Source organism: Corvus brachyrhynchos, unplaced genomic scaffold (assembly GCF_000691975.1).
Source record: "Corvus brachyrhynchos isolate BGI_N302 unplaced genomic scaffold, ASM69197v1 scaffold4, whole genome shotgun sequence".
Lineage (NCBI taxonomy): Eukaryota > Metazoa > Chordata > Aves > Passeriformes > Corvidae > Corvus > Corvus brachyrhynchos.
In genome coordinates, this window is record NW_008237878.1 from 2,563,352 (window position 1) to 2,573,413 (window position 10,062).

At 50.7% G+C, this 10,062-nt stretch overlaps 2 protein-coding genes across 2 annotated transcripts in view; both read right to left on the reverse strand.

Moving 5' to 3' along the window:
• POC1A (POC1 centriolar protein A) overlaps positions 1 to 8,958 on the reverse strand; it is a 57,328-nt gene extending 48,370 nt beyond the window's left edge. The window contains exon 1 of the mRNA XM_017732375.1: positions 7,771 to 8,958. Within this exon, the coding sequence (XP_017587864.1) occupies positions 7,771 to 8,220 (450 nt within the window). The 5' untranslated portion in view covers positions 8,221 to 8,958. The remainder of the gene's footprint in view (positions 1 to 7,770) is intronic.
• LOC103614377 (heat shock transcription factor, Y-linked) lies at positions 306 to 2,068 on the reverse strand. The gene is made up of 2 exons (XM_008632306.2): positions 1,667 to 2,068; positions 306 to 667 (listed from the first exon to the last, which is right to left on the reverse strand). The coding sequence occupies exons 1-2, from the start codon at positions 1,970 to 1,972 to the stop codon at positions 542 to 544; spliced, it is 432 nt and encodes a 143-aa protein (XP_008630528.2). The 5' UTR covers positions 1,973 to 2,068; the 3' UTR covers positions 306 to 541.
• Positions 8,959 to 10,062: the final 1,104 nt, after the last annotated feature.

Here is a 10,062-nt window from a genome sequence, read left to right on the forward strand (position 1 = left end):
TTCCTCTGAGCACAGCCGGCCCCTCACAGGGGGCTCAGGACGTCGGGGAGAGCCCCCTCCGGCGCTGTTATATCAGTTATTCCGACAGGGTTGCTACCGCTCCCTGGGCAGTCCGTTCAGTGCCCAGCCACCCGACTCCTGTCCCTTTGCCTCACTCCTGCTCTGGGGCTGATGGAGGCGATCCCCGAGTCTCAGCCAGGGGAGCACCACAAGCCCGTGCTCTTTAGGGCTAAGAACCCGGGCTGGTCACTTCCAAGAAGTGGTTCAGCTGGCGGCAGATCAGTTGCTTCTGCTTGGTCTGCAGGACCAAATAGGAACTCCGCCTGGGGTTGTGCAAAGAGCACAGGACAACTGAGAAAGGTTTATTCTTCCAATGGTTTAATACCAACTCAAATCTATTTCTCCCAACTCTATTCAGCTCTATCTAAGAACAGCGCTAGTAATTAGACACTATGGACTGGCTGCTGACTGCTCTCCAGCAGGTGCCTGTGTAAAGCCCAGATCTGCTTCTCCATGAAGCTTGGGTTGACCATCTGGGCTTCTAAAGGGGTCGTTCATCCATCTCGTCTGCGTCTGGGCCCCTTCCTTTAAGGACACCTCTCCTCTTGCACGTTTCCAGCAGCCGGGGATGTGCTGTGTTGAAGCTGGGGTTATAGTAGTAGAGGATCTAAAACAGGCAAAGGAGAAGAGTTAGTTGCCACCATCCCAAGACTGGAAAGCCCCAAGTTACTCCGAAGTGCAGCAGAGGATCATGGGCTCTGAGGGCCATATAGAACCTAAAGCTCAGGCTAAAGCATGTGATGGTTGTGTTCAGTCATCACCACCCCTGGGGGTTTGCCTCCTGAGAGCAGAGCAGTGTAGGAGTTTCAAAAGCGTAACAACTGCTTTTGAAAACGAAATATCACTATTTTTCAGCAGCTTCAGTGCATATGTGAGCAGGCAGGTAATTCTATTGGTCCTTGGATGCATCTGCTTGGCATGGGGCAGGTGCCACAGGAAGGTTTCAGATTTGGTACAGCAAGACACAGAGCAAAGACATTCACAGAAATCAGATTATGCTGAGTTTGTCTGTCCCTTAAACAGGTTCCAACTCAGCAGATCTCACCAAAATGTATCTTATCTGCATTTCTACTAGTCAGAAAGGCTCACTCAAACCTGCCTCAGCACAGTCTGAAAAGAAAATGAAAACCAGACTGCTCGCTCCCATCCCCATCCCTTCTATCACAGAATCACACAGTTTTGGGTTGGAACAGATCTTAAAGATCATCAAGTCCCAACCCTGCTGCCTTGGGCAGGGATGCCACTCATTATCCCAGGTTGCTCAGAGCCCCATCCAGCCTGGCCTTGAACACTTCAAGGGATGGGGCATCCACAGCTTCTCTGGGCAACCTGTGCCAGAGCCTCACCACACTCACAGGGAAAGATTTCTTCCTCACATCTAATCTAAACCTGGTCTCTTTCACTATACAACCACTGTTCCTTGTCCTGTCACTCTCTGCCCATATGAAAAATCCCTCTCCCTCATTTTTATAAGCCCTCTTATAAAAAGTGGCTTCTTTTCAACCTGCGAATGGCCCTCTGTGGCAAGGCCTTATTTGCTGTGAAGGTCCCTCTCCCCCCCCAGACTATCACAAGTGTTGGTTGCTGTGCAGAACAGCTGCGGTACCTGGCTGTGAGCAGAAGCTGCTGCTTCCTCTGATAGGAATTCAGGCAGGGAGGCAGATCTTTGGATATCCCGCTGCATTTTGGTGAATCCATACGCGTTCAGCTGTCGCATGAAACTTTTAATTTTCTGTGTGTGGAAGACCTGTTGTCCTTCCCTGCCCAGCACCTCCGCTTCAAAGAGATCTTTGTTGATGGCCACACATTTTCCACCCTCACTCCACCAAATGGACTGAAACTGGTCACTTTCCAGCATTTTCCAAAGCTTCTGTGGAAAGCGCAGGGATGAGAACTCTCGCTCCATGGCCATCGCCCTGGACAGCTTGGCTGTGTCCCGCCAGCTGGCAGGCAAAGGCCAACTGGCACCAACAGACTGCAGGTTCCAATGGAATGTTCTGCCACATCACTGTGGTGCCTGTGCTGTGGTGCCGGTGCTGTGGGGACATCGCAGGTGACATCTCAGTGATAGCTGGCAGTGGTGCCCTGGCAGGGGGAACAGCCCGAGGAAAAACTGCTGAAGGGAACTTGTTGCTTCTCCCTCCCAGAGCCACCAGCAGTGGGAGTCCAGGGCCCAGCAGTGCCCACAGAGCTGTCCTGAAGGGCTGTGAGCAAAGAGAGGCCTGGGCCATGTCTGGCTGCACCCAGGAGTGGTTCCCCAGGGAGGAGCAGGGATGGCTGCAGCCTTGGGGCATTCCAGGGCCCTGTTTGGGAAGCTTTCCAGCTGAGCCCCTCTGACACCTGCGGGATGGTGGCTCCCTGGACCACTGCAATGCAGAAGCAGCAGCTCTGGCATGGAGAATCCTTTTCCTGACATCTCCTGCCCCAAAGCAGCAGAGATTCCTTGATGTCAACCCATTGTACTTGCAAACTTCTTGAATGGGATTGCACTTTTTTATTTTTATCTAGTGGGTTTAAAACCAGCTGGGAGGGAGGGACCAGGGGACACACTTGCTTCGTTTCTGGCAGGAGACCCAAAAGCAGGAGACCCTCTCCATACATGAATGACCCAGCAATCAGGGGCTAGGGGAACAAAGCTCAAGCCCTTGCTCAAGCCATCCAGTCAAGAGATGTTCTGGTTCACTTGATCTGAATCACTCCTGCTTTGTTCATAAATGCAGAGCCATGAACACAATCCCATGAATTTGTCTTCCCAGGGAAGCCATCCATCCTTCTCCCTGCTCTCTGCCATCCCACAGAAGACAGGCTGCTGGTTCAGGGGTGTTTGTGTGCCTGAAAAGCTCTGCATTCCCCCCTGCCCTTTGAGGTACTGTGTCTGAAGAAATGCATTCCTCCCTCAGACATGGCCTTTCTGCCCACATAGCTATGGATTTTGGATCTGGAAATCTGAAGCGGTTTCCAGCATGGCCTGACCTGTTCCTCATTAAATTCTTTGGCATTTGAGTATTAACTTTTCTTCCTCTGCACTGAAGTAAAAAAAGAAGATATACATGATGCTAAATATGCCCAAGGTCTGAAAGAATCTTGTACAATCCATTTCAGAGAATTAAAAAACCAGAAACATGTTGTGATTGCACTCCCACTTATAAAAGCAGGAAATGGGAACATTTGCTTTAATTGAAGGATTCTGCCACGCAAAAAACCACCCCAAGTTGCCTTCTAGATAATACACTGGCAGCATCTATGGTGGCCATGGATGGTTACTTTGCTTACCAAGTTCTCGGCCCTGGGGTGCCACTGCATAACACCAATAGCCAGAGGTGACAGCAGATCATTGTCGAGACACTGTCACCTGTGGGAGTTCAGAGCAAATGTCAAAAGAAAACGAATTAAATTCATGTCAAGGGGCAAAAAGGGGCCCTTGGGAGCAACAAGCACACATTGGGTCCAGTGGTGGAGTGCACAGAGTCTTGAATAACCCAGTTCAGCCATTTAAACATCTTTGTGGCATTGTCTGGCCCGGGTTTGGGCAGGATGGGATTTTTCCAATCCCTCAGAAACGGTGGCCCTGGGAGCCAGCCCCCTCCTGACGCCCAGCCAGGGAGGAGGACCTCAGGCCATGCGCTGTCACCTCGGTGTCACCGCGGCTGGAGGGACTCCTGCCGTCCTTCCGATGGCCACCGGGGGGCAGGCTGGGGCCGCAAACAGCCTCCCTGGGACGGCGAGGGAAAAACGAGCCGGAAACCGGGATGAGATGCAGCACGGCTTCGTTAGGGATTAATCAGGCCAATCTGGGCAGCTTCTTTGTGAAGAGTACCGTAACTCTGGGCGATAAAAGCCCTGATCTTGCCTCTCTCAAATGCCACTTCCGAGCTTGCAACTAGGCTTTATCTAGTAATTCTCAGCAAGTCTTTCCCTGGTCTTATTTGTATCACGGTGAATCAGAAAGAGACCAGAAGCCCCAGGATCTCCCCCTTCTGTCACATCGACAGAACCTTGCACTGCCAGCCCTGCCAAGGCTCTGATCCCTGCACGATGCAAAGCAACAAAAGCTGTTGCAGAGCATCAGACACACCCAGAATTCAGGTGAGTTGTTCTTGCATGAAATTACAGTTAACCTTTGACTTCAAGCCCAGTCCACAAAGTGCTGAATTTCTCTTTAGAGTGAGTGGGTCTAAGTTTAGCAACTACACTTAATGTTTACCAATCCTATAGTGCAAACCCCAGTTCTCACGTGTCCTGTTAATACTTAAACTGCTGAGCATACCAGTCTCTACACACACCTTTGCAGTTCTAAGAATATTCCGAGGGACAGCGTGCAAAGTTTCAGAAAGCCAGCATGAGACTCTTTTTAAAAAAGCTGAGGTTCTCAACAAGACCAGTGGTGGGAAGAAGTATTTTGTTATCTACAAAGGAAGCTCCAAGAGACATGGAGTTGGTGTAAGCAATGCACACAAGCTAAAATGGAACCAGCACCTACCTCCAGGTCTCTCAGTTGCTAGCAGCACTCAGAACAAGGTCATGCTATCTCCATGATCACCATGATCCCAGCATGGGTCTTTCACAGCTGTTTTGTGTCCCATCCAGTATATCCTAGAGATGGAGGCAGTGGCCCTGGGCAACCAACCCTGCAATGCTTTGGTGTAGGTCGAAATGACCATCTGCAATGTGACAGCCACCCTGGTATTGGCATTTTACATCCAGCGAGCACAGCAGGGACTTAGGCAGCCCAAGCACACAGCTACAAGGAGCCAAAGAATGTAGATGAAGATTGATACCACAGAGAGTTGTTGTCCAACCTCTTTTGCTGCTGCTGCAGACAGTTTGGACACTGCAGAAGGGACCAGATCCACCAAGCAACTCAGCTGATGACAATGACATGGTCCCTTTGCTTCCATGGGGAGAGGCCGCTTTACATCAGCTGCTTTACATCAGCTGAAGATGTAGCTTGCTGCTGCATCAGTTATTTTTTCTCTTACTAATTACTTTGTCCTCCCCTGTGTGCCAAACCTGTTTATTTATAGCCCACATTCTTTTTCCTCCCACCTGCCTTTGTGCTTATTGCCCTTCCTTACAGAGTTAAGAAAAAGACAGGAGAAAAAAAACCCTTTTTCTCAAGTAAGTCCTGACCTAAATGCAAATCTGTTCAAGCAAATTTAGAGGGCTTTGATGCTACATAAGAAGAGAAAGGGAAGAAGAGCAGCCTCTGCTGCTATCAGAACAGATCTTTACTGCTGCATGACAACCAGGCAATGAAGCAAAAGCCACGGGAGTTTAAAGAGGAAGCTCAGCCAAAGGTCACCTGGCTGCCCCAGGTGCTTGTTATCAGAGCCTTGAAAAGAGGGAGGAAAGTGACATAAGCTGATTATAGCAACAACAGGAAACAGCTGACAGGGCTGGGGGAGCCCTCTCCTCAGCATTCAGCATGCAGAGGGTCTTTGCTGTTGTAAAGTGAAAGGGGCTGCAAAGCCTGGGCTCTGGAGCTGCTCAGGACACCAAGGGAAAATACTTCTGCTTCAGATCTGAAGCATCTGCCAGGCAGAGAGTCAGAAAGCACCGTGTTAATTGCAATACTCTGTTTTATTTTCTGCCCAGTCTGTGCAGTGGATTTGTACTACTTTCACTGCTCATCCATGTAGCTGAAGTGCTGAAGGGAAGGGTGACAAGGGGACACACATGCTGGAGCACCGGAGGAATGCACTGCTACCCTCTGTGAAGCAATACAGTTCTTCAGCCATCCAAGAGAGAGGGAGTAAAGGGAGCTCATGCATGCCTACAGTTTCCATAACTAGCCTAAAGGAGGAGAAGGATTCAGGAGTGAGAAAACCTGGCAAGCTGGATCCAGCCAGAACACCATCAGCAGCTTTCTTGGCATCTACAAAGTTGTCTCTGACCACTTAAATTGGTTCCAGTGTCTTAAGCCACTATAGGATCTTAAAAATCTGTTACAGGAATGTAGATCAAACCTGCCGTTAAAATGTCTCCAGCACAGATAGCCCAGCTGTGCTGATCTTGCTGACCAAGGACAGGTGGCTGCTTTCAGTCCCTGAACTTTCTCTGCTAGTGCCTGCAGGGTTGAACAGAGTTCAGACTGTGCTGAACTCACAATTGCATCAATCCAGAGCCCAAAGTGCACAGAAACTGGTGCTAGGAAAACGCTAGCTGAATTCACAGGAGTGAAGCTGAGATCTTTGGGACATGGAATTCGTCACTCATGGGGCACATGTCCTGTGCCCACACCCAGCAGGGGCATTGCCACACAGACCCTGGTGCTGGGGCAGGCCTGGCCAGGGCAGGTAATGCTGCACGGGCCAGCACCACCCACCTACAAAGCAGGTCGGTATTAGCAGTGCCATGGAAGCATGTCCCAGTATTCATCTCTCTCCATGGGGCTGCTTTCCAAACAACATTGATCACTGGGCTGGATCACATTTGGCCTTGACTTTTAAGCCTCTAGTCTTATGGAAAAGTTCTTTGTTCCAGAATATCCCAAATCTGGCCCCCCACTCTGTGGATTAGAGGAGGGTATCAGTCAACCCCTGCTGAAGAGTATCAAGTGTCCATGCAAAGTGTCACATGGGAAAAACTAAAAGGATGAACACTCATCCTCAGAAAGAAGCTTCTGGCTTCCTTTCTGTCCAGGAGCTCAGCCTGCTGCATCTCTTGGTGCTATTAAGACATTGCCACGTTTGTGCTGGGACATCTGTCTTGCCAAGGCCACTAAAGGACAAGTGGGACATTAAACCCACAGAACTATACAAGAAGTGAGTTTTCCACTGTTCAAATAGGACAGGACAACCAGAAAGGTTTACTGTTCAAACAGTTTATTATCACCTCTATTAGGCTGTGTCTATTAGACTTTATATCCATACTGTGCTCCAGGAGGCTCTGGAAGCATGGGAGCAGCTGCTGGTGGAGATGGATGGGCTTCAGCAGACACCTGCATGTCTGACCATCTAGGCTTCTAGAGGGGCCTTTCATCCAACCCTGCTGCATCCAGGGCTCTCTGTTTGAGGGCAGCTCTCCTCTTACATGTTCCCAGCAGCCAGGGATGTGCTCTGTTGAAGCTGGGGTTATAGTAGTAGAGGATCTAGAACAAGGAGAAGAGTTAGTTGCTACTATTCCAAGACTGGAAAAACCCAAGCTACAAGAACTAGGACTCTGAATTTCAAAAGAGGAGCATGGTTAAGGAAAAGGACTCTGAGGGCTGTATGGAACCTAAAGCATTATGTGACCATTGTGTTCAGCCATCACCACAACTGAGGATTTGCTGTCCTGGGGGGCAAGGCAGAACAACTACTTTCAAAAGCTAAATATCACTATTTCTCTGCAGCTTCAAGGCAGATGTGAGCAGGCAGGTGATCCCATGATCCTTGGGTGCATCTGCTTGGCATGGGGCAGGCGCCACAGGAAGGTTTCAGATTTGGTAGGAGATGGAGCAAAGACATTCAGAGAAACCAGATTACACTGAATCTGTCTGTCACTTTAATGGGTTCAAACTCAGCAGATCACACCAAAATGTATCCTATCAGCATTTCTACTAGTCAGAAAGACTCACTCAAACCTGCCTCAGCACAGCCTGAAAAGGAAATGAAAGCCACTTGCTCCCATCCCCATCTCCTCTATGGCAAGGCCTTATTTGCTGTGAAGGTCCCTCTCCCCCCCCAGACTATCACAAGTGTTGGTTGCTGTGCAGAACAGCTGCTGTACCTGGCTGTGAGCAGAAGCTGCTGCTTCCTCTGATAGGAATTCGGGCAGGGAGGCAGATCTTTGGATATCCCGCTGCACTTTGGTGAATCCATAGAGGTTCAGCTGGCGAATAACACTCCTGATGTGCTGTGTGTTAAAAACCCGCTGATGAACTCCCCTGCCCAGCACCTCCACTTTGAAGAGATCTTTGTTGATGGCCACACATTTTCCACCCTCACTCCACCAAATGGACTGAAACTGGTCACTTTCCAGCATTTTCCAAAGCTTCTGTGGAAAGCAAAGGGGCAAGAATCGATTGTCTTTGCCTGTGCTCTCACTGGAAACAGAAGGAGCTCGTTTGGTCTTGTGTCTGTCACTGCCAGGCTGGACATCCCTCTCCTCCTCCATCGCTTGTATGGCAGTGCTACAGGGCACAATTTCCCCCTGTCCTGGAAGGCCAGGAGAAGCCATGTCAGCCCACTGCCCCAGTGCATCTGGAGCAGAAAGGGGTGGTGGTTCTGTGGGAATCAGCTTGCTTTTCTATTCTCACAGGTGGACTGAAGCTTCCCTCATTGGCCAGCACCCTGCACAGCCATACCTCGTTCTCCCGGTCAATGGGCAAAAGACAACTGGCCATGGCTGACTGTGGGTTCCAATAAATGTTCTGCCATGGCACTGTGGTGCCGGTGCTGTGGGGACATCGCAGGTGACATCTCAGTGATAGTTGGCAGTGGTGCCCTGGCAGGGGGAGCAGCCCGAGGAAAAACTGCGGAAGGGAACTTGTTGCTTCTCCCTCCCAGAGCCACCAGCAGTGGGAGTCCAGGGCCCAGCAGTGCCCACAGAGCTGTCCTGAAGGGCTGTGAGCAAAGAGAGGCCTGGGCCATGTCTGGCTGCACCCAGGAGTGGTTCCCCAGGGAGGAGCAGGGATGGCTGCAGCCTTGGGGCATTCCAGGGCCCTGTTTGGGAAGCTTTCCAGCTGAGCCCCTCTGACACCTGCAGAATGTCCTTGTGGATATCAGGGAGAGAGGCCAGCTGAGGGGACCAGTCCAAGGGACTGCACTAGACTGCACAGGGGGAAGGTGGGAAAGCCCAGCCCTTTTGCCAAAGGTGGAGGCCAGCCAGGGCCTGGCTGCTGGGTGGTGGTGACAGAGATGAGGCATTCCAGACATTCTCCAGCGTGGCTGGGAAGTGTGGGAGCAGCTGTGTGTCAAGGTGTACAGGGTCTGCATATGCAGGGACACATGTTAGGGATTAGCTGCATTACCATGTCAAGTACAGGCTTTCTGTGAGCAGACACCTGTGTGTCCTGTGCAGGAGCTGGTGTGAACACCTCCTCCTCCATGTCAGCAGCAGTTCCCTGGACAGGCGAAAGATCTTGGCAGCTTCCTGAGGGGCAGCTTTCCTCCAGCTCCTCATCTAGGCACAATGCAGCTGGGGCTCTTCTTTTGTGGTCCACTCTTGGCTTGTAGCCTTCCAACACCTGAGGATGGTCCATCTCAAAGTTGAGGCTATAAGAGAATCACAGAAGCTAGAAAGTGCAGAGGAGGAGAGTTAGTCGTAACCAGTTCAAGCCTGAAAACCAAAAATACACGAGAACTGAGACTTTAGTCTTAGCCAAAAGCCAAACCTGGGTATTGAAGAGGACAGTTAGGGGAGTTTGAAACCTCAAGCTTGGGCTGGCTCAGATGTTACAATAAGGTTTTGTGAAGTGATAACCAGCCGTGGGTTTTCACCTGAGCAAGTCCACAGAGCTGTCCTGAACTGCTGTGGGCAAGGAGAGGCCTGGGCTGCGTTCAGCTGCACCCAGGAGTGGTTCCCCAAAGAGCAGCAGGGACAGCTGCAGCCTGGGACATGCCAGTGCCCCGTTTGGAAACCTTTCCAGCTGTGCCCCTCTGACACCTGCAGATACACCCTGACAGTCTGCACCGTCTGTGATTCACTGGAGAAACATCTTACAAGCTCCCTGGTAACAAACTAGCCTTTCAATGGGCTATGAAAAGTTCTGCCAAGCAAGAGGAAAGTGTTTTCCTTGTTGAAACACATTGCAGCAAGCCTTTGTGTCGAGTAAACACTTCATGCCGACAGAATCAATGCAAACAACCTGTCTTGGCACCCAGTTCTGAGCCGCTGCTCGCCTCTCTCTTGCAGCCCAGTGTGAGGCAGTTTGGCTGCAGCATTCTGTGGTCTCTGTGAGAGAGGAGGCTATTTCTGAGGTGACAGAGACCCAGCAGACGGCTGAGAGCCCAGAACAACCCCTGAGCTCACCTTGTTAGCGCTGCCAGGTTGCTGTTCTCTAACAATCTGTTCTATGCA